At 47.1% G+C, this 24,160-nt stretch overlaps 2 protein-coding genes across 4 annotated transcripts in view; one reads left to right on the top strand and one right to left on the bottom strand.

Moving 5' to 3' along the window:
* Positions 1 to 24,160, top strand: part of dock1 (dedicator of cytokinesis 1) — a 162,811-nt gene that overhangs the window by 67,996 nt on the left and 70,655 nt on the right. The gene's annotated exons all lie outside the window — the stretch shown is intronic.
* insyn2a (inhibitory synaptic factor 2A) overlaps positions 3,157 to 24,160 on the bottom strand; it is a gene marked incomplete at its 3' end in the record, with an annotated part of 22,175 nt that continues 1,171 nt past the window's right edge. The window contains exons 2-4 of the mRNA XM_083687168.1: positions 17,718 to 19,056; positions 12,209 to 12,280; positions 3,157 to 3,340 (exon numbers count right to left, since the gene is read on the bottom strand). Of these exons, the coding sequence (XP_083543294.1) occupies positions 3,157 to 3,340; positions 12,209 to 12,280; positions 17,718 to 19,051 (1,590 nt within the window). The 5' untranslated portion in view covers positions 19,052 to 19,056. The remainder of the gene's footprint in view (positions 3,341 to 12,208; positions 12,281 to 17,717; positions 19,057 to 24,160) is intronic.

Genomic DNA, 24,160 nt, shown 5'->3' with positions numbered 1-24,160 from the left:
TCCTCCCCTCCGCCCTGCTGTGTTCTCCTCCGTGCCCGTCAGGGATACTGCAACAAGAGAGGGCTTTAATCCAGGTGTATGCTCAAAGCCTTGTTTCCCCACTTCAGTGTGCTTGTCAGCTTTTTTTGTTATTAAAGCTTGCGCTGTTTGCAAGCCGGGTTTCTTTTTGAGTCGTTGGGTGTTTTCGAGTTAAAAGGATTCGAGGCAAAATTCGATATCGCCGGAAATTGGGAACAATGTGACATTTTTGAAATGCGAAACATTAATTCTTAAAATTAATCTCAAGGATGTGCACAAAGTAGTTCAGACCGACACGCACCGCATGCATTAATCATAGCCTGTTCTCCAATGAAGAGTGTCATCTGATAGAAGGCAGCTAAGGACTGGGATAACCCAAGGTTAGCTTACTGTGAAATGCTTTGACGTTTCTGAGCCTCCAAACCAAAATGCTCTCAAGCAGAAGCCACTCTAATGGAAGCGGGAAGTGGCATAAGCAGGCTGTTGTCAGGAATGGTATGGAATTCTAAACGAAAGTCATACGTCTGTCCCCCTTATCCCTACGGCTCTCCGGCAACGCACCTGTAAACACAGAATGTAATAAGAAACCCTCTTTTTTTTTTACTTTTTCTTTCTATTTTTCACATTTTATTTTGTATATTAAATGCTTTCAGTTGATTTTTAAAAACAGTATAAAATACACAGTATTGCACATAGTAAATCAATTGCACTTCTTTAAGGTACAGATAAACATCTATTTCTCTCTTATGCTACAGTACAACTATTGGATAATCCAAACCCTCGATATACAAGATAGAGTGGCGATGAGTCACATATAGCGAACAGAAAACAGAGGCTGTGAGTGGCCTGTTCAGGAGATGGCCAATATAACAGCCCTACCTAGCAGTGACGGTATAGAGTGCTAATGAAGGTGGTAGCAAAGTAGGATTTTTGACGCCCTTCAAACCACTTTGGCACGTACTGTATTGTATCTCTATTGGGCAGTGTTTTTGGCTTCATTAGTGACTTCTGCAGTATGCTCTGCAAGCTGTTAACTGAATGTCATTCCTAAAAAATATCGCCTGCAAGCCCACTCTTTTAAAATGTCATTAGCCCTGTTAGATGCTGTACAACATAAAGAAATATTCTCACTGTACATAGAAATTCTGCAGGGGTGTGTGTGTGTGTGTGTTTACTTTACAATCTGAGGAGAGATGGTACAGGGCCTCGTGTCCATGATATAGATGGTGTTTAAAAAAAAAAAAAAGTTTTTTGTAGTATTATTGAACGTCCTCTTAGAAATTGCTGTGTTGTTTTTTTTTCTTCCCCCCATTGACTTTAAAAAGCTAGAAAATATCTGTGATATCTCAACTCTGTAAAAAGCATGCGAGGCTACAGGCCTGCGCTGGGTACCCATCGAAGGCTCAACGATGGCACATTCAGTCCTCCTGGGTTGGCTTTAGTCGTGTGGTGAAGTAGCTGATGCAGGACACTGTCGTTTTATACAATCACAACTGCCTCCCTGACACCCATCAGGCTGACATGTGTGCTGTTGACCAGGAGTAATGAGAGGCGTGACAACACACAAGCTGCACTGTTGTCCACATCGCCTCCACAGAGAATGACAACGCCCAGAGGTGGTGTGTGTGTGTGTGTGTGTGTGTGTGTGTGTGTGTGTGTGTGTCTGTGTGTGTCTGTGTGTGTCTGTGTGTGTGTGTGTGTGTGTGTGTGTGTGTGTGTGTGTGTGTGTGTGTGTGTGTGTGTGTGTGTGGCGTGCGGCTGGCTGGAGCAGGCGTGAGAGAGAGAGACAAAGCAGGTTGGATAGTTGAAACACTGACTGGGCACCCCCCCTTTTTCCATGAAGTGGATGTACTTTTCGTCTTTGACCATATGTCAATATTATAAGAAACAAAATAGTTTGAACACAAGAAAAGGAAAGATAATTTAGGATTCGTTCACATCCTTTGTACTATAGTTCTCAAATGGGCAGTCCCCTTCACATCAGCCCAATATATAATCCAATAAACCTTAAAGTGAGATATAAGTTCATATATTTATATAGAAAAGTACATTGAGATGCCTAACTTTGCAAATGTTTATAAAAAATATCTTTTTTCTTTTTTCTTTTTTTTTTTCTCTTTTTTTTTTTTTAATCATCGTTTCATTTCAAAGTCAATTGATGCGAGGAGACATTTATGGACAGATAGAAATTTAATCATAACTCCAATAAACTTATATCTCCTTCAAGTCTCATCCTTGGTCCTTTTCAAAGTTATCCTATAAGTCTTCATTATTTTCTCTCTTATTAGATGATCAAACACATTTATGTATGATAATTGTCAAAATAGTCTTCTTAGTCTGGAGAAAATGCATCCTGAACATTGTTTAGTTAGTAAATTGTGCTTTGCAGATATGCTGATATGCCATTGGTGTGGTTGACAGAGAAACGAGCATCATGCGTGATCGCAGACTTCTTTTTCCATCCCCTTAACGAGAGGTGTGCTAATGAGGAGACACGGAGAAAGATCAAGTCCCAGCTTGTGAATAGAAATGTGACAGAGAGAGACAGTTGCTGAACCAACACATAATTGAATTTGACTCTGTAGACTTGAGCTGCAAAAAGAAATGCAAATAGACAGAGGAAATCCAATTTGGGCTGCTCACCTTGCTGATCTCCAAATAAGTCGCCGTGGCGTAATTTCACCCCCTGCTTCAGGAAATTAGTTCAAAATAACTTTGAATCCTTTTCGGTAACCGGGACAAAAAAAAAGAAAGAAAAAAAAAAGCAATTCTCCGTGGGATCCTTGCTTGTTTTCCATTACATATCCTGCCGTCTCTGAGCCGAGTTCAATATCCAGTAGAAGTGTGCACCACGTAATAGGAGGTTACCAAGCCATAAAACAGCCGGTCGGATTCTGTTTGTGACCCAAAAAAGAATGATTGAATAAAACTTGATAGAGAGATGCATAAATCCTGGGCATCGGAGTGAGGAGTGGGGGGAGTTGGGGGTGGGGGGTGGGTGGGTCTGTGGCTGTGTGTGTGTGTCTGTGTGAGTGTGTTAGCGTGTGTGTGCGCATATGCGTATGTGTGTGTGTGTGTGTGTGTGTGTGTGTGTGCGCGTGAGCATGTGCGTGTGTTCGTGTGTGTATGCGTTCGTGTTCACAGGAACCAGAGTTTCCAGCGCGCGTGCTTCTTGGACTCTGCTTTGGACTTGCGTTTGGGGGTGGAGGTGAAGGCCTCCTGGGGGTAAGGCAGAGAGGAGAAGTGGGTGTCATCAGTGGGCCACAGCCTCTTCATCAGCGGCTGTAGCTTGTCCTCCTGCTGCTTGAAGTCCAGCTCTACACTGCAACACAGAGACAAGAGAGAGGAAAAAAACACATTGAGATCCACAGGGTCTTTCTCTCTGATCACCACACACACTGACATTAGAACCACGGGCGAGCAAGCCTCTGCTCTGCGTGCTGAATAATATTTGCACATAATGTGTTCTCTCTGCAAGGACTGTTTCATTCCCGAAGGAGAAACGCGGGCACTTTTATGTTGTTTTTCCCCTCTCTCTCTCTCTCACACACACACACACACACACACACACACACACACACACACACCTTTTTCGATCAAAAATCATCTCGGTGGCTTGGCCCTCTAGAACATCATTCATGTTAAGTATCCACTCAATCTCCTGTTCTCGCTTGACCTCTGTAAACAGTCATCCATGGCCGGCCTGAGCCACGTGAGTGACCTACATTTCTCCCTCCCATTATTTAACTTTTAGGACTCTGGCTAATGTCTGTGATTGGAGACATTTTATCTGGACACATCTAACAACCTGGTGCGGGTGTTGTTGTTGTTGTTGTTGTTGTTGTTGTTGTGTGAGTGCGTTCTTTTTGTGACGCTCACAGAGAAATACTGCAGTATTTTTAGAATGATCGATTTTGGTCACTAGGGAAAGGATCAAAAAAGGATTAATTTGATGCACTAAAGCACAGATCAGAGGAAGACAATCGATGAACTCTGAACTCCAACCTTTGGTTCCAGCTCTGCTCTAGATAACACTGTCTCCTGGTGAAAGCTTACAGTGATATTGAATTTGTCCATACAGACACAGAGGATACCCCGCCCCCCCCGCCCCCTCCCTCCCCCCCACTCCCCCGCCATTCCCCCAGTTTGCAATCCACACTCCAGTTGATCCCAGGGGACTGTTGTATGGGATTTATCTCAGTGAGCCTTCTTCTTCCACATGTGCAGTAATCCTTCGCCCACCAACCATCTGATTCCTTCGTCTGTGGGAAGTTAAACACTCAGATTAGATCCTCCGCCGCTGCACGGGCCTTAATCCACGAGCTTCCCCTACGCCCTACGCAAGCCAGCTTCAGACGAGCTCCAGACGACCTTCAGACGAGCTTCAGACGAGCTTCAGACGAGCTCCTGAAGTTCTCCAGACGAGACAGCAGCGGGGGGTGGAGGTGGGGGGGCGGGGGGGCAACGCAATGGCTGGCGCTGGCCATAAATACTGCAGCGCGTCTGACAGATCGTGTTTTTCCGACCAGCGTGCGCCACGGTGGGATGAAAGAGACAACACGCAGAGTTAGTCAGTGGGACGGCCGCCCCTCGCCAAGATGAATAGGCCCCGGAATGAATTTGGAACGCCTCGCATCAGAGCGCATCGGTTTCGGATGCCATCTCGTGCGGTATCTCGTGCGGGGGGAAAACGACCGACGCGTCCTGGCGACTGCTTGTCGTTCACGGCTAGTTGAACGCTGACACGTTCCTCTCGTTGATACGGGCATGACTCATTGAGACGCTCTCATAGCAGCCCAGAGCATAGAGAGGCCTACAGCCGTATGCTCAGGTGGAACACACACGTGTATAAGCCTTTTTGAACACCCTATCCCCCCAGGTCCCTCCACCATCCTATTTTGAGGAGAATCTTGCATCAGACATGGCAGACGTTCTATTAGATTTAGCCCGCGTGAAGATTGTATTTTCAGATGTAAAATAAGAAGCCTGGGAAGAGCCGGCCTCGGGACGACGGGACACGTTTTGAATTCGCCTGAGATGAAGATGATGATGAGTCTGTCTAAGCGTAGTGGTTTCGAAAACTGGCGTTCTCGAAACCACTGGAATTCACAGACTGTGCCAACTTTATTTCAACGTTTTAAGTGTTTCCAATACAGCCATATGTGTTTAAATATGAGTATGAAATATGTCCGCGCTTGAGGCTCCTTATACAGTAGGATGATCAATGTACATTACTATTATGCCACAATTGTGTGAAATATAACAGCTATTAGGAATTCATCATTCTGTAGAGGCTTGTAATTACTGTATGCTGTTATCAATCCAGTCGTGTGCGTGCGTGCATCTCTGTGTGTCTGTGTATGTCTGTCTGTCTGTCTGTCCGTGTGTGTGTTTGTGTGTGTGTGTGTGTCCGTCCGTGCATGCGTGCGTGCGTGCGTGCGAGAGAAAAATCAGATCACCGAGGAATAAGGTAATCTCATTACCTAACAGGATGACTTCTTTATTCCTCCATTACAGTCTGAGCTACAGAACTAATATTGCTCTGGCTCTATTAATCAGTGTATCGCTACTGTCTAGACACAATCCTTACATACATCACCATCATTACAATCTCCCGGAACAGCGTCCCCGGCTTCCCCTATGCCAAGAGAATACAAGGTCACTACACTTCACATGACAAAATGACAATCTCGCCATAACAACTGTCTGTCGGCCAATAGGAGTGACACGGCACACACACGTTAAGCGTATGACCGGTCGTATCAATCTCACTGGCTTCGCCGGCCTAGTGCCCTGTTCACTGTGCTCCACTGGCTATTTTCATCTTCTGGAGAAAACAAAGAAAACTAAAAAACGACGACGCAATTGAGTGTCTCTCTCCGTGCCTGTACTAATTAAAATCCAGTAGGCTTTGGTAGACACATCCCTCCTCTGCGCTCTCTGACTCCTGTGTGTGTGTGTGTGTGTGTGTGTGTGTGTGTGTGTAAGAGCCGCTGACTTACAGCCAGGCTGTTGTTTTTTTCGTGTGAAGTCGCTCCATTCATAGACTGCGTGACAGGGATATGGCATTCTCTCCCTGTCCTCTCCTCTCCTCTCCTCTCCTCCTCCTCCTCTAAGCTCCTCATCCCACGCACGCTGCTATTGTACTGTCCTCTATGTCAACAATAGAATATGTAGCAGGAACACCAGAGCTTGTTAACCATAGCGAAACCCATTTATGTGACTGTATTGTACACCAGTGGTGGAGGCCGGTGGAGGTAGAAATGGGAGGACGGGGCTCATTGTAATGCATGGAATGGAATGGAGGAATGGAGGGAAATCGATTTTTACCTCTGCCAGCCTCCACTGCAGTACACTGCCCTCTCGAAACAGACTTTGTTCTGTCCACTCGATACTCTGCTTGACAGCCATAGTATTTTTCTGTATATTGTGTTTGATATGTGGCATTTTTCTGTATATTGTGTTTCATACGTGGTATTTCTCTCATCTCCCTGTCTTGTTGTCTACTGAAGCCAAGCTGAGATACATAGCACGTCCTGTCAGAGAGGGAAAGGTTAAGCTGATCTCTCATGGACTCATGACCTTGGGGCATCATGGGAGGGGCGAAGGGGGGGGGGGGGGGGGGGAGAATATCTATCTATCTATCATCTGAAACCATACTATTTGCACCCTTTTTTAGATGGGGTTTTTTAATAGAAAAAGTCTGTTTCTGGATCCACTTTGGTTCCAGCCTTGTGGTGGGCTACAGTACCTGCGTTATTGCAGTGTCAGTGTGAGAGGATCTCGACTGATGTATTACTGACAGTGTTTTCAATCCCGCCCCCCCCCCCCCCCCCCCCCCCCCCACACACACACACAGAGCGTCATAGGAGATCTTTTCTGTACAACTCCTCCTCCGGCTGGCTCGATCGAGGTGATCAGACTGGACTGTTCTTACTGTATATAATGTTTAATTGTCACTTTATTTTGTTATGTGGGCTGCCGTAACGCCTTCATTTCCCCTCGGGGATTAATAAAGTACCTATCTATCTATCTATCTATCTGTCTATCTATCTATCTATCTATCTGTCTATCTATCTATCTATCTGTCTATCTATCTATCTATCTACACACCCCTCTCCAGTAGATACACATGTTAGATGTCAGATACAGACTCCTCCACTCGCTCCCACGGCGACGGAGGTTGTTTGTTTCCGTGACACTGTATCTCATGACATCACGCTAGTGACAAACTGGATGTCTTCCTCAACGTTGTGATCTTATCAGCCATCCGCCTCGCGGTCCGTCAGAAACATCACACCGCCGTACAAGGCCAGGGTCAGCCTGGGAATTGAGAGAGCTGGGGGGAAAAAAAAGCGTCCGGGGACCCGGTAAAAAGCCCATTTCCATGCACAGCCTCATTAGAAAAGGGACACAGTGAAGAGATAATCATCTCCCCTTTGAACGAATATTCAAAAGGCCCTTTAATGAAAGATTCATTATCCCGTGCTCTGCCCCGCTTATCAGCATCTCCTCGTAGAGCTGTCAGGGGGGAGGCTTTGCCGTATCGTGCTGTCGCTGAATGTCCCGGCAGACTGACGATTCTCCATTTTTTTTATTTTTTTTTGTGAACGTTGGCATTCACCCCCCCATACACACACACACACACACACAAGCACACACGCACACGGCCGCCTGCCGTGTGTCCCCTGAGTGAGTCTTTGAATCAGAACAAACTCAGTGAGGCACTTCGGACCTTGTTAGTGTTTAGCCTCTCTTCCATTTGTCCAGGGAGGACATGGCAGTACACACACACACACACACACACACACACACACATATACACACACCCTCACGGTAAAGGCACTGTTGTTAGTCCCTTATCATGCCCCCCCACCCTCTGAGGGTTCTCCTCAGTACACTACGTAGTGCATAGTACATGTCTGTCTGGGGTGTCCCCATTCTCCCGAATATACACTCTGGATATGGAGTGCACCCCCCCCCCCCCCCACACACACACACACACACGCACACATACACCCCTCATCCCCTTGACATCCAACCGTCTGTCCCGCAAATATCACCCTGGTATCTATGGCAACCAGCTGCCACCGTCGAAAGAGAACACTATCTGGTGTCTTTGTGGAAAACATCATTACACTTCCACGAGACGAGGTATCTCCTCTGTAGAGCCCCGCCGCTCTGTCATCTTCACGTGCCAGAATGTAATCAGCTATCCAGCCTTTAGCAACACTTAATTGATTTTCTAACCCCTCCCCCCCTCCGCGTTATGAGCGCAATGTACTCCTTTTTTATTTTCTTCTTTTTTCCCCCCCCTCCTCTCATGTACAGGGTTTCACGGGTTCCATCTTCACATACTAGTCAAAGGCTTTTGCGTGTGTGTGTGTGTCTGTGTGTCTGTGTGTGGGTGTGTGGGTGTGTCTGTGCGCATATTAGTCGGGCATGACTTTTTTTTTACGATGATTGTGTTTTTTTTATTTCTTTTATTTTTTGAAAAACGCCTTCTGTCAGAGAACCGTTGACACTAATGTGAAACAACTCCGGTTGTCATATCAGACTTTCCTGCAGGACATGAAGGCTAATGATGGTTAAAAGGGATGGGGAAATGGCTGTTGAGTGTTTGGGAACGGTTGTCAGGGTGCCAGACATGGGTAATACCGGGAGACCTTGCATTTCTTCTCCCAAATCTGCTCCCTCAATCAGAAGCACTTAGATCTATCTTCGTGTTTGATCAACACATTAACCCATATCAAAGCAGTGGGATAAAATGAGATTACAGGGTTTCCACATGAACAAAGCTTCAAGCCGCATCGTGGCTTAAAGCACTGGTCTTAAAATAAACTGAATGCTTCTCAAATCCTCTTTCATGCCATCCCAGTCTTGATCTGGCAATTCACATTGTCTCTCTCTCTCTCCCTCCTCTCTTTCTCTCTCCCCCTTCTCCCCCTTCTCCCCCTTCCCCTCCCCCCTTCCAGATCCCCCAGATTATGGATCACCCCTAGTAAGATGCAGTAATCATTCTTGCCTTTTCTTCCCATTCTATCTAGGCGCCATGCACATTGCATTAAGCAATGTTCAATTGAACTCTTGCTGCCGGAGGGAGGGAGGGAGGGAGAGGAGGAGAGGAGGAAAGGAGGAAAGGAGGAGAGAGACGGAGACAGAGAGAGACAGAGAGAACATGAGAGGATGGAATTGCCAGGGCAACTGGAGAGGATAAGAGCAGATGAAGGGAAACCAAGAGCACTCACAGTAACATTGTGTATTCAGGTTGATGCCCATAGACATAGATATTGATCTGAGCTGAGACTTATGGATACTATATTAATGTATGATTGAAATTATTCTTGGGACTATTTGATTATGCTGAATGGTGCAGATGGTTGGCTCCATGCTGAACTACATTAAGATGAGTTATGCTCCTATATGCCCGGGGGGGGTAAGTCTGGACAGTAAGCTAGTTGCATCATAAACAGAGGAGTGAGTGTTCTGTACCATTAACATACACACACACACACAAACACACACGTATGCACGCATGCACATATGCGCACAGACACACCCACACACAGACACACACACACACACACACACGCAATTGCGCTCCATATGTCTTTATAGTGTATGTTACTGCAGCCTTTGATAAGAATTGTAATGTTAACAGAAGGAGTGTGTGTGTTCGTGCTCTGTCAAGTCATTATGTTGGACACAGCTCATATTTATATAAACTGTATTCATCCACCTCCAGGGGGATTGTTTGCATGGAGCTTATATAATTAGATTGTGTTTTAATCCTTTGACAGTGTGAATGAGACTTCTATATTTGATTCTGTGTCTTTCCGTCAAAAACCATTCTGCACGCACAAACCTGAGCCAATCTGCATGCAAAGATATGTCTCCCTTTACAACCCCTGACCTTTATCAAGAAGTCCTGTCAAATGTCAACCAAACTCCAAACAAACTCATACAGGCTGGATTGTGGTGTATTATAGACAATACTATTATATAGAATAGGTGCATTTTAGGAAATTGTATTTGTTTTCATTACGCTCGTGATGGCGTAGATGGGTGGGGAGATGGTTATTAATGCAGTGGATGATCCAAATAGAGCAGGTCATGTGACTACATTGAGCTGACTTCATCTTTTGATATCAATACTCTGGCATGTTGCCTTTATACTCTCCTCTCAGGGGAGCTCCTCTTCAGGGTCCTCTTCAGGGTCCTTCATGACGAACAGGCGAGAGAGAAATGCTTATCATGCCCCTCACTCCAAAGACTAATGCACACTGACAATCTACTTCATAGTTAAGTGTGTGTGTGCGTGTGTGTGTGCGTGCGCATGTGTGTGCATGCGCGTGTGTGCATGCTGTGTGTGTGTGTGTGTGTGTGCATGCGCGCATGTGTGAGAAAAGCTTGCATATCTGTCACAGGGATCCCTCTACCTTTAAACTGAAACCAAAGATTATATAACAAATATAAATATATTAGTTGATGTGGCTCGTTATGGTCGTATTGAGCTGAAAAGATGAGAACAGAGCCGCCAGGAAAGGGTTAAAGCTGCTTCAAAAGCAACGGAAAAAAAGAGGAAAGGAATTGCACATTTTTAATGCGATTTGTATTTGTCATTAGCAATTCTATCAGCTTGTTCTCAGGTTTCTAAACTGAGAGTCTCTGGCGGAGCTGGGGCCGTGCTGTCCCTGAGGTGCTGTGCTGTCACTGCCAGCGGAAGGCTGTGGAGCTGGGAACAATGAGGGACGCTAGGCTAAGACTAGCCAACCTAAATATAGCAGTGCCTGACCCCTCTCTCCCCCAGGGGCTGGTGGGAGGTCACACGGTGTTAGCAAGATGGCTGACTAATTTATGACTATGGCCCCATACCTAAATCCCTTCTCCCTCTCCCTCTCTCCCGCTCTCCCCTACACCTCCTGCACTGTAGCCCTCTCCTCTTGAGCATTCCCTAAGCCAGGATATGCACTGGCACTTGCCCTGTCCTTAAACATGACTGCTATTTTCATCTGGAGAGTTTCTTGGCTATACAGCAGGTCTCTCTCTCTCTCTCTCTCTCTCATTCTCTCGCTCTCTCTACCCCCTCCAGCGATGTCATTGGCTTAGGTAGTGTCTAAAGTCTGGTGAAGTTAAAACATTCTCCACATTATAACACAATGCGTTTTTATCGGCCCAAACATCAAAGTAAAGTGAATAAAAATCGAGCTCCTCTTTTTTAAAGAGCTCTTTTATTCCGGCCAGAGGCTCATCCATCTGTTACAGGGAGATGTTGTATGATTTAAAAGCCTCTTCAGACTCCGGGCTCGGGGAGAGGGGACTGCACTGTCACAGATATCGGCCTTTCTCTTTCTATTCTTTCTCTCTCTCTCTCTCTCTCTCTCTCTTTTTCTCTCATACTCTCATTTTTTTTTATTTTGCACGCACGCACGCCACACACACACACACACATCACACCACACCCATTCTCTGGCTATGTCACAGGAGGCCTGACTCCTGACTAAAGAGGGCTCCAGGGGCCTGCCGGTTGTCAGTCACCCCGCCTGTCCGAGTGGAACGCCCCGGATGACAGGAGTGTCAGAGCCTGGACGGCCATGGCTGTCACCCTCTGGGGGACGTGGGACACGGAGTTGTTCTCCCCAACTGGCAGGCAGGGGCTTCTGGATCAGTAAGGATACATGTCAGTAACAGCTGAGACGGGAAGTAGAGCCGCCCGTTTCGAAAAGCTTATAAAGGGGGAGTACTGTCGTTTGTAGGCCTTGCAATCCTTTAACTGAGGTTAAACTCCCCCCCTCCCTCCCTCCCCTCCCTCCCTCCCTCCTTATCTCCCCGTCCCTTTCTCACCTCTGACAGTACTGTGTGTGTCAGCATATTTCCCAGTCATCACACACACACACACGTTTGCCCTTTAGTCTCTCACCAGCTCTAAACTCCAGCGGTCAGATACCCTTCACAGCGTGACTGTGTGTGTGTGTGTGTTTGTGTGTGTGGTGTATGTTTGTGGTGTGTGTGTAGATGCCACCCGGTACTCATTCACACATGTACACACACACACACACACACACACTAGGCTTTCAGCACTCGCGCCTCCTCTCCACTCACCCCCGGAGGAGAAAGGACTAGCAGAGCCACGTTAACAGCAGCAGCAACAGACTAACCGACGTTCTTGGAAGAGGAATAGGCAACTAACCTGTAAATAATGCATGCGCTGTTCCGACACGTGTCACAGTTGGCCGTGTCCTGTCCGGTTCGATAGGAGAGGCTGCGGGAAAGATAAGAGTGTGAATGAGTCATTACAAGGCTTGTTTAGCTGCTCCCTCCCCATTTGCTGCCTGTCTCATCTTGTTTGTCTCCTCTCATTAAGGACCCATACTTAACACGGCCTGAGAGGAGTTATATTTACTCCCCTCTCCTGAGTCGTTTCGGCCTGGGATGTGGGTGGGGCGCGGGGGGGGGGGGGGGTGTTGATTGGGGGCATGATTAGGAGAGAGATGTGTGTTTTTTTTTGTGGTTGTCTATGAGCGAGGACATAAGCCAGACTCACTGGAGAGATCCCATCAAGTCTCCTCCCCTCCTACGTCTCTGTGCCTTGCCGTGGTTTGTTACGTAAAGCTTTTCGGATCGTCGTGTGAAAAGTGTGTATTATCTCTCCGACCTTGCCGTTTTTCCAAGAGGCTCACACTTTTCTTCTCTGAAAGGGCACTTCAGCCTAAAACCCCGACCCATTTTCTTCAGGATGTATTCGGTTGGCGGATAACAGGTCCCACACATTGAATACCTTCATTCATTGCTCCTCATGGTCATGTTTCTTCAATTTCGTTGTCATGATGCAATTATTATTTATTTAATTTTTTTCTTCACAGCAGTGGATATAGATTGGAGTGCCCTCATTCGGAATCGACGTGTTATGGACATGCCATGAACTCTGCTCAATAAACATCTAAAGCAGGAATCAATTCCAAACTAATGGGACTCGGGACATTGATACTGTGGATGTCTTTGTGTTTAGATAATACGTCGTTTAACGTAGCAGCTGCAGGCTATAGGTGGTGTTTGGGCTTGTCAGGCATTAGAAGGCAACGCTACGTCATCAGAAAGCTCACACTTAGCTGATGCTCGCCGTACGTGGTGAAAATCAGCACCCAGGCACGGTTTGAAATTTGTGCAACGCTAGTCTGTGAGTAAAATGAATATCGCCGGAGGAATCCTTAACCCCCCTACTTGACCGCCTCATGGGCCGCCTGATACAAGCCGTGACTGTGGTGGAATGAGAAATGAGAGGGATGAAGCCCATCAAACCAAAGTAATCCTAATGAAAAGCCTGCCGCGTCTTATGGAATGGATCGCGTTAGAGTGGAGGGCTCCAGTGCTTTAGCAGCAGCGTCAGCTTGCTCGCGCGCACACACACACACACACACACACACACAGCCTCTCAATGCCTTCACCTCTCTCTCTCTCTCTCTCACCCTCACCCGCCCTCCCTCCTTCTCTCTCTCTCTCCCTCCCTCCCTTCCTACCATCCCCAGGCTGCAACGTCACACTGCCTGAGCAGACTACCGTTAAAGTAGCAATACAAATTAAAACATTGGCGTAAATCTCTCCTCCCCCTTGTCCGCTGCTTTTTAAAAAAAATATCCAGCAGTTATGTGACTGGTGTTGATATCAATATGGTTGGGGGGAGGGGGGGGGGAGGGGGGGGGGGGGGGCTGGCAGCAGCAATTTGGTCAGATGGCTGTAAAAAGTAAGTAAAGTACATTTTAGCTGCGTGGCTCCATTTTGTAATTAACGGCTGTCACCGATGCCTAAAGGTGCCAGGAAAGAGGGGTGACTCTCATAACGGTCCGCAGTGGAAAGGTCAACCTCTCCTTCACACGCCCAGATGGCTGGATCGATAGCCTTGATGGGGTGTCCAGGCCACTGACTCGTCCTTCAAGTCTCTCTCTCTGGCTCTCTCTCTCTCTCTCTCTCTCTCTCCCCCCCCCCCCCTCTCTCTCTCTCTCTCTCTTTCTCTCTCTCTCTCTCTCTCTCCCCCCCCTCTCTCTCTCTCTCTCTCTCTCTTTCTCTCTCTCTCTCTCTCTCTCTCTCTCTCTCCCCTCTCTCTCTCTCACCCCCCGCAGTTGTTGATAAGGAAAAATAAAAGAGCAGAGCTCATTTCGACTGACCTCCCTGAGGAGAACCAAGCCAAATGTGCCATTAACAATATATTTAGACACACCGCACCCAAAGGTCTCTGCCTCCCCCCAAAGAATGGGAGAGGCAGAGGTACACACACTCAAAATAGTCTCTCTCGATCCGATGAAGGTGATTAATTGAGGTTGGGTAAGAATTGCTGATGGTGCTGCAGGTTTATTCACAGCTCTGTCAAGAGATCAGGGCAGGTGATGTACTAGACTGTACCGTACATAGTGCTCATCTCTGCCTACGTACAGCATGCCCCCAGGCACAGCTGTGCTCTTGGAATGTGTGTGTGTGTGTGTGTGTGTGTGTGTGTGTGTGTGTGCGTGTGCAGTGAAAGGACATCAGGGGCCTGATCTTGGCCAGGCTCCCCAGGGCTGCCAGGAGACATCAACTTTCCTCAAAGACGATCCGTGTCCTCCAGACCCCCCCCCCCCCCCCCCCCAACAACCTGGCAAGGCCTGCACAGATAATCTGTGAATAATGGGGAGGCATAGGAGGATTCTAATTATACCCCCCCCCTCTCTCTCTCTTGCTCTCTCTCTCTCTCTCTGGGACACACTGATCAGCAGTCTGACACAGGGGACTACCCTTCAGCAGAGCTGAGCCACTGCCAGGAAACAGGAGATCTTTCAGGATCACCACTTATGTGCTAGCCATCATGTAGCCATTGGAATAACGGACATGGTAGCATGACTCATGTCTCTTTGTTTCTGGAAATGATAGAAGACACAGTTAGTGGACTTTGGCCATCTCCTCCTCTTCCCCTCCAGGTGTGCATGTGAAGATAGAATATTGAAATGACTATTTACCTGTCTGGAAAAAATATGAATACTTTGGTAATGTCCCATTTGTTTTATGTCTTAGGTTTGCAGTTTCTCTATAATGTATAATGTGTTTCAGCAACACTACATTAGGCTAGAGAGTGAGTTTGTGTCTAAAGGGTATATATATTCGCGCATATGTCTGTGTTTTTCGATGAAAGCACCTCAATGCGAAAGCATTCGCTTACATGATAAATTGATGCTATATCATGCAAGCAGTAATGTAACAGACATAATTGTGCTCACAATTCACCTATAGCCAGTGGGCATTTCTTATTTGTTGGCCAAGTGACATTTCTGCAAAGAGGGAATGCAGCTAATGTGCCATGACAAGAGTATTAGAATTTCTGCTTGGCTTGCAACAAAATACAATTCTCTGTCTGTGGCTTTGGAAATTGAAAATGTAGACCAGATGTATCAAAGGGTGGGTTAGTTAGAAGTACCGGCAGCTTAAGATTTAGTATCAAAGGGTTTCTCAGTGAACTTCGACAGTGTGCAGTAGAGGTACTCCATTAGTACAGTATATTACGAGATAATTCTATTGTGAAAGGAATCTAGCTTCTTTTTTTTTTTTTTGTCGGAAGTGGAGAACATCCAGAACATTACCCAGAAGCAGCGTCTAAAGCAGTGGTGTACTGCAGCAGCCGTCAGGCCACTGACATCATACGTCAATCTGTGGTGCATCCGTCCGTTAATGGTGTCCTAGGTACAGGAGGCAATTTAGTGGCTTTTGCGAGACAATTTGTTTGAGTTTTAATCACTGTCCTGGAGGGACACCAACGGCAGCGTGTCCCACACACATCACGGAGGGTTGTCCTCTATCATCGCTGTGGCATGGCCAGGTAATGGCTCCTCTGGGGCTAAGAGTCACCCCTCTACACATACCTACAGTATACACACACACACACACACACACACACACATACACACACACACACACACAGAGGACACAGTACCACATACACACACACACACACACACTCCACTGGCTGCCACTTACTATCTATCTGATAAGACTGATGTGCCAGTCTCAGTAGAGATGGCTGCCCACCATTCGGAGTTTATTTTCACTCTGCTCCAGCGCAGTTATACGAGTGGAGCGGTAAGGAGATTAAGATTTGCTCGTGAAGATTGAGCGGAGGATATAATTGCCTATTTAAATGTGTAAACTGGAATTCATGTCGAGATGAAGAGGATACTTTTTTGCGTTTATTATCTTCTTTTGAGAGTTTGTTGATGAGTTGTTATATACCTGCTGGCTATCAACTAAGGTGTGTGTTTTCCCTGAAGAGTGTGTGTGTGTGTGTGTGTGTGTGTTTGTGTGTGTGTAATGTTTTGGACTAGATGTGTGTGTGTGTGTGTGTGTGTGTGATGGTGATTGTTTGGATGCTCTCTGCCCATGGCACTGGTTAGGGGAGATAGTGATCTGAGTGTGTGCATCAGCGATGCACTCAGGTGCAGAACAAATTGGCCATATGGTTTGTTTCATCCCAGTGGATAGAGAATCCTCAACTATGCCAGCAGAGTAGATTGTATCTAGTTCCCCTTTGTATACTGTGGACTCAATTTCCTTCAGACAGCAAATGGGTTTTTCACAGACTCTGGGTTCACTAGATTAACAATACACAACACATCCAGACGAGGCAACCAACAAATGTATGTTGTATTATTTGGCCAATTCATGACTTCATGCCTTCATTCAACCAAAATTCACTTTTAAAGGTCCAGCATGTTGTTTTTTGTGTGTTGCTGCCCCCGCTGGCCCTGAAAATGTGGCCAAACGTGCATATCCTTGTAAACGAACCAAACGTGTAAAAGGCACGTAAAGGTCAATGTCCTACCCGACACCAGATTTTAGAAAACGCTTTGTTTGGACTAATCCAGCACTCTTCACTGAACTTTCTTCATCATGTGATCTCATTCTTTGATGGCTACTGGTTTATCATGGCCATTTAGCACTATTTTAAAGCAAAAATGTATGTGCCTTTAAAGTAGTCAAAGATTGATTTTGGTGTGCATCGAATCCTTCCTTATTCAGACGCACCAATTACTGTGTAATTTCGTCAAGAGATGTGAAAATTAGTTTTGCTTTTGATGTGGACGATACAGATGCACTCTGTCAAAAGGAAGCTAACCTTGGCTTTGTGATTAAAGGATACGGCCTTCAGTAGTGGCAGTGTTTCGTCGCGTGGGTCATCGAACCACTTGGGCCAAATGGAGTGAGATGATTGGTTGGCACTGAGCTTAGAGGCTGTCTGCTATGATATGATATTCTGGAGGAAAATCACAAAAGGACATTGTGCCGTAATAGCACAGCAGGGACTCATATTCAGGTGACAGAGAGAGTGGCTACATCCCGTATTATGGCTTTTTCCACATCCCTGAAGAAAACGGTTCTATTCTACTCCGTTCAGTGCTTTTTCGGTTATTGTTGACCGTGCACCAGCAAACCGTCTATTGAATAGCTAGCTTATCCGCTAGGCTCACACATGATTATCCCAGGGAGAGTGCTTCTGAGATGCAACACATGCAGAGAGGATTCCTACAGCATCTAAATGATTAATGCACTGTCTGTGTCTGTGATGTTTCCCTCATTTAACCCCTGACTGCAGGAAAACATCCCCAGCCTAGCTTCAATATCACCAATATCACTCCAGGAAGACCCCCCCCCCCGGTATGAGATAAGTCGTCATGTCTTACCCCTCTCGGTGGGCCTCTCCCTTCTCCAGCTCTTGGATGACCCCCAGTAAGACTTTGATGGTCTCCTGGCTGGAGCTGATCAGGTTCTCCATGGCCTGGAGCTGTGCTTTAACATCCCCCTTCTCCTGGGTCACAGGCACTATCTGCTTACAGGCCTCCCCCGGGTTGCTACCACTGCCCACTGCCTCAGCACCACCACCACCACCACCTCCACTGCTACTACCACCTCCACTGCTACCACCACCACCACAGGCCACAGGTTCCTCCATGGCCCTCAGAGGCTGAGGCTGGGCAGAGAACTGGCCCACGTGGCACTGCGCCTGCGTGGTGCAGCCGGCGGCACGCGGCAGCGTCTGCGACTGCAGCCCGTTGAGCTGCAGGCCCTTCTTCCTCTTGCTGCGTGCCGACGGGCTATCCAGACACTCCACCTGCGTCAGAGAGTTCCAGGCGATGGGGCCCGTGACCTTGGAGCCCCTGTCCGGCAGGGTCTGTGACGAGCCCTCCTCAAAGTTGAGCAGCTGCCGCTTGACCGAGCGGTCCCTCGAGTCCCCCTCCCTGTGTTGTAATCCTTTCCTGGGTTTGGATTTGACGCTGCAGATCTGGTAGTCGGCCAGGGCCTGGGCGCTGGTGTGGGGCGTGTTGGGCAGGCAGTCCGTGTCTGTGTCTGTCGAGCAGCTGAGCAGCAGAGAGTCAGAGCACCGGCCTCCACTCGGTCCGTCAAAGCAGTGGCCCGTCGCTCCTGCTGCTGCTGCAGCACCGTGCTGCTCCACCGTGGCGATGCACTCATTAGTATGGAGCAGAGCCCTGGTCATCTGTACTCCACCGCTCCCCCCGCAGGCACCCTCCTCCCTGTCCCCTAAGCCCTCTGCAGCCTTGGAGTGCTTCACATCGATGACAAAGCCGTTGTTCTGGCCCTTGTAGCTCTCCACGGCCGCCACGTGTTTGATGGTGTGGCCTTTCTTGCGCTCGAAGGGGAAGGTCTGGTAGCGCTTCTTCAGGTCCGGCGACGTCTGCACGCCCGTGCTCTTGGTGACGTTGGGGATGGAGCGGCGGGCAGGCACGGTCATGTACTTGCGGTACGCCACCTTGTAGGAGACGGGCTTGCCGCCCTTCCCCGCCGCCTGCAGGGCGGCCTCCCTCTGCTCGTTCTGCGCCTCGCAGATGTCCTTGAAGCGGACCTGCAGGGCCTTGTTCCTCTTCCTCACCTGGCCCTGCCGGCTGGGATCCTGAGCGTACTTCACCTCCAGGGCCAGCGAGGCGGAGGGCGAGGGCGCTGCCTCCGAGTCCGACTCAGAGTTGGTGAGCATGCATTTGCTGCCCTCCTTGCTCACCATGGTTCCTGAGAGCAGGGCAGAGACAAGGGGGACAGTGTTAATGACTTAGTGATGAATGAGACAGGCTAACACACCGGCACACAGCTACACAGGCTCAGGGAGATGTGGAATACCTTAGCAATTATTGAATACCTATACCTGTGTATGCATAGTTTCAGTACTCAGTGCTGGGTAACATGGTATGGAAGTTTGAGATTTCTTCATACTGTAACATTACCCTTGTGGAGCAGATCTCCCATCTAGAGAGTTCATTAACATTGTGCTATCGCAGTTCATGCTCATCAATCCATCGGCCTATATTGACTGAACGACTGCAGGGGTTTGGGGGGTTTAGTACACCCTAAAAATAATGCTAACAGATTTTTTATGATGGCTTTAATCATGCTCCCTGTGAAGCTGATGACACCAATTTCGTAAGTGTTTCTGTATCATTTCGCTGGTTTGTCATTGCCAGTTAATTGCATCTTTTAATCTCCCTCCCCATTTGAATGTGACCTCGTCTAAGTTGATAAGTGTGTCTGTCTCAGTTTGTGTGGGAGTTTTGGCAGCAGCCATCAGTCATGTGGCTGTGCACCACCACTGGGCACAGGCAGACAGGAACAGGACAGCAGTAACATATAGTAGGACAGGAAACAGAGCTACCTACGGTGATTCAGCAACCTCAACACATATCACATATCACCCCCCCGAATCTGACGTCACTGCTTATGGTAAAGAGATGTGTGAGTGTCTATGTATGTATATGTCATGTAATGTACAGGGGAGGGAGAGAGAGAGAGAGAGAAGGAGAACGGGAGGAATAGAGAGAGAGAGAGAGAGAGACGTTTTGAGGTCAGAGAACTGAGATCTGCCTAGCACCACCCTAGGAGCGATCGCTTGTGCAAAGACAATCCATTATCTTCCTCCACAGCATAGAGGTATGAGCATGAGGACATAACTATGCAATCATGACTCTTCCATCTACCTCTAAGGCCTACGCATACTGATTTGTGGTAAACATTCCACACAGATATAGATGCTGATGCGGACAATTATCCCCACCGCTTATCAACCATGACTGGTTAGTACCAACATGGGTTCCTATTTCATATCTCCCTGTCTAGTTACCTGGGAGCCATGGAGTAGCAAGTCCCTCCATTTCTCACATCACATTATGGGATTCACACTGTACAGCATTATTTAATTAACTCCTGGTGTGTGCGTGTGTGTGTGTGTGTGTGTGCGTGTGTAGGTGCGTGTTTGCGTACTCATGTTCGCCTGTCACTGGTCTGAATCTGCAGGCGTTATTAACAAGCCAGGGAGCCAGCCAGGGCTGAACACAAACAACGTGCATACACACATTTACATATCCCCTTTAGCCTTGGGCCAGGCGCCATTGGAAGGCTTGCTCCAAAATAGTGCCCTGTAATGGAACAGTTCACACACACACACAGAGAGAGACAGAGAGTGGGGGGGGAGGGAGGGAGAGAGAAAGAGAGATAGAGATAATGTGCTAGTCTAGTGTGACGAGAATAGAATAGTAATAAGAGAAATATAGGCTATGTACACAGCTACATTAGAACATAAAGGTTACCACTTTACCCACGAATTCTGTTCAAGTAATTCACACATGGCCTTCTCTCAGTGAATTGATTGCAAAATTGCTGAGAGCTTAATGGAAAACAACCATGTAATTATGTAAGAGAAAGGGCCCGGGGTTATGTAGGCTATGACAGAATCCAAAGAATTAATGTTTAAATTATTTCCCTGACTGTTTTTAAAGCATTTGGTAGTAATTGTATTGTAGCAATGGCCCGGAGATATTTTCCTCCATCACCACCATCGCTTTCCCCTTGATATGGCTGAAGCCTATTGTCTATTCAGCAGCATGGTCCTGCTCTTCTGATTGGCCGAGTCCAGAGCTGCCTCTGTCCTCGCTTTGTTTGCTCACTGGATGACATTTTGAATGAAAGATTAAACTGTTTCCCTGATTTGCCTGAAAATTAGGTCAGTGTTGACTGTGAATACATAAACTTCACTGTCCTGTCACACAAGTGAAACATAAATCAAACACTCGGCATCCAATCATGTCCGAATCTGAAGCAATGGGATTTTGCAAGGATTAGAATACAAACATATGAGGTGATTGAACATGACTTTCACCTGGCAATGATTACTTTTCTCTGTAAAGAAATACAACACACTCAAGAGACATTGAGAGGGTGCCCTGCCTTTTTCCTCCCTCAGAGTCCTTTTGGCATTCAGCACCATATTAAACCATATGGCTCAAAACAGACACAGACAACTTTATTTTTATCCACAGGGATTGACCCGTTGCATCATGTCACCCCCCCCCTCCCCCCTTAAAGACCACACGACACCCCCAGCCTCTGACACAAACAGCATGACTCACCGTTGAGGACATGACAACACCCTTTTTTGTTTTTGTAGCTCTGATTTTTTCTTGAGGGAAGTGAAGTGAACTGACCCACAATCGCCACCCAATAGGAAAATGTCAACAGTAGCAGGAACTCATCTGGGCATTACGAAATCTCTGGTCATGTCTGACCTTATTATGAAAACTCTGCTTAACCACTCCTTAACCACTTCCTGGTGTACTTGTGTCTGTCCATTTGGGATCGATTGATGGAGGGATTGGATTAACACCTCCGTGCTCTTGTGTAGAACCATGTCTGCTCTTCACATAGCCCACATGACGAGCAGACGTGAGAGCCTTGTAGCTCTGTGTCCAGGAGGTGAAGAGTTCCCCTGCCTCACTTCTAAAGCTTCTAAGGGTTGTTGGAACAAGGTTTAGAAGGCAAGGACTGTCGATTATGATTAAAACGGAATGTGAAAGCAATGATCACAGTATGTCAATGATGGACGCTGGAACTCACATACTGTACAATGCGGTCACGGCATTGACTCTTGGTTTGTGGCGTTTTCAAAATGGTGTGATGGGTATGACTAGGCAATATAGTGGGTGGCAGATTCTGCTACCTGAAGGAAATGGGTGGCTGGGGGGGGGGGGCAAAGTTGTCAGCAAAACCTCCAGCATGCTAGCTAAGCCTCTCTCAGTTTTTAGTGTTTACAATTAGTTCAAGCCTGACTACTTTTGTGTTATCCTGTCTGCTCAACGAAAGGGAAAATTAATTAAGAGATGGATCGCCACCTCAATGAATTTGTCACCTATGGCCATGCATACAGATTACCCCCTCCAGGCTTGACACTGAAGTTAGTGTACGACAAACATTTTTATCTGGGGTAGTTACTTTACTTTACTCTGCAGTTGGTTGATAGTTACAGTTACTGGAGGGTCACCATTATGCTGTGACCTGAATCGTTTGACAATACATAAGACCCTGCAGAAGTCTGTGTTTTCTGACGCCACGTGACAATGACAGGATAGATGTTCAACTCGGTCTTATAAACCTTTATTTCAAAGTGTCCTCCTCCATCAAAATGCACAGTGAGGCCTGTTTGCGGTACATTGTTTGTGCGAAATTGTCGGCAAATCTTCAGCCTGTGTAATGTTTCTCTATCAGAGCCAAATGGAGTCTAAAATATGCCCCTGTGCTTTGCGCTCAGCAGAAAATGCCTGCTCTTGAGTGCGGGGGTTTTCTATTATAGTGTAGCGTGTTCTCAGATGCTGCCTGAACAAATGAAAGCATCACACTTTGAGAGTGCCTCTGGAACAGCCAAGCCTACTGTAATCCAGCTTTATTTGCTGTGGCTTGTTTTTTTCTCTCCCCCTTGTCCCTTGTCTGCTCCTACTCGTAATGACAGTACATGGGATTTAGTAGTGCTTCAAAAGATTCAGACCCTCTTCTTAAGTAATGCATTGATACATGAAAAATACCAATAGACTATACATTATGTAAGGATCGGACTTTTCCTCTGTGTCTGTGTCTGTGTCTGTGTGTCTGTGTCTGATTCTGTGTTTTTCCTTTTGTAAGATCAGATGGTAAGTATACAGTAGCTGAATGATTGACTCTCTACTACAGTGGGCTGGGATGACAGTGCATTAGTAGGACATTAAGTGCAGCAAATCCTCTGTCAGTTAATGGTAGACTAATGCTATAAAATTGGGGGACGGGGGGGAGGGACGGGCGGCGATTTGAAATGAGAGGGATTTAGGGATTGTTTTTCTAGTAATTGTTGCGCACTCATCATGGATCACTTTACTGTTGCCAGGCAGCATTTATTGTGACTTCTGCTTTTTTGATCTCGAAATTGCACGAATTAGTCAAAGTAGTTTGTTGCGTGTACAATATGAGCGTGAGCGCATCTAATCCACACAGTCACCGACATACTTTGACATAATCACGTCTTTCATCAATATCAGCTATGTTTGTTAATCCATAGCTCACAATATCTGTACGCATGGAGTTTTTCCCGCCATATGGTATGTGCAGCCTTTCACAAATCACACGCAATCACATTTGAGGACTCGTATCTATATTTTAGCGTTTTATCCGTTTCAGCGTGCGTGAATCGTGATGGACTGCGTTGTCTCCTGTCCTCGTGGTGCAGTCGCTGCCGGGTGTTTTAGTGTGTGTGCGTGTGTGGGGAGGGGGGGGGGGAGATCGGGGGGGGGGGGGGACGGTCACTCACTGTGACTCATCTCAGTGCTAGTCAAAAGTCAGTACTCAAGAGATTTTGCAGCGGGGTTAAGGAAGGGACATAGCTAGTGAGGCCACCATGTGAGATATTCCACAGAGGATTATGAGTGTGTGGTGTACACCCCTGCCACCTGTCCTGTTACCCGCTTTGGGTGATATCCTACAATGTTGGAGATTAGCTGAGGGAGATGGATGAGCTATTTTAGCAGTGGCCACTACAGTAGATACAGTAGGCTGGTGGAGGTAGAAATCGGGGGGGGGGGGGGACCGGCTCATTGTAATACATGGAATGGAATGAGGAATGGTATCAAACACGGGTGCGTTACAATGAGCCTGTCCTCCGATGTCTACCTCCACCAGCCTCCACTGATAGTGCTGCGTATATCGTACAGGACATGTTCGACTCATTCTGTTTCCTCATTAGGCGCGTGACTGCGTTAGGTACCATTTCCACACTTTTCATGTCGGAGTTAGTTGATTAGGGGAAATGGTGTGTCTGCCAAAAAAA

This window comes from Argentina silus (genome assembly GCF_951799395.1).
Source record: "Argentina silus genome assembly, chromosome: 16".
Classification (NCBI taxonomy): Eukaryota; Metazoa; Chordata; class Actinopteri; order Argentiniformes; family Argentinidae; genus Argentina; species Argentina silus.
The sequence above is the reverse complement of the archived record's forward strand: the minus strand, read 5'-3'. Positions and strand labels throughout refer to the sequence as shown.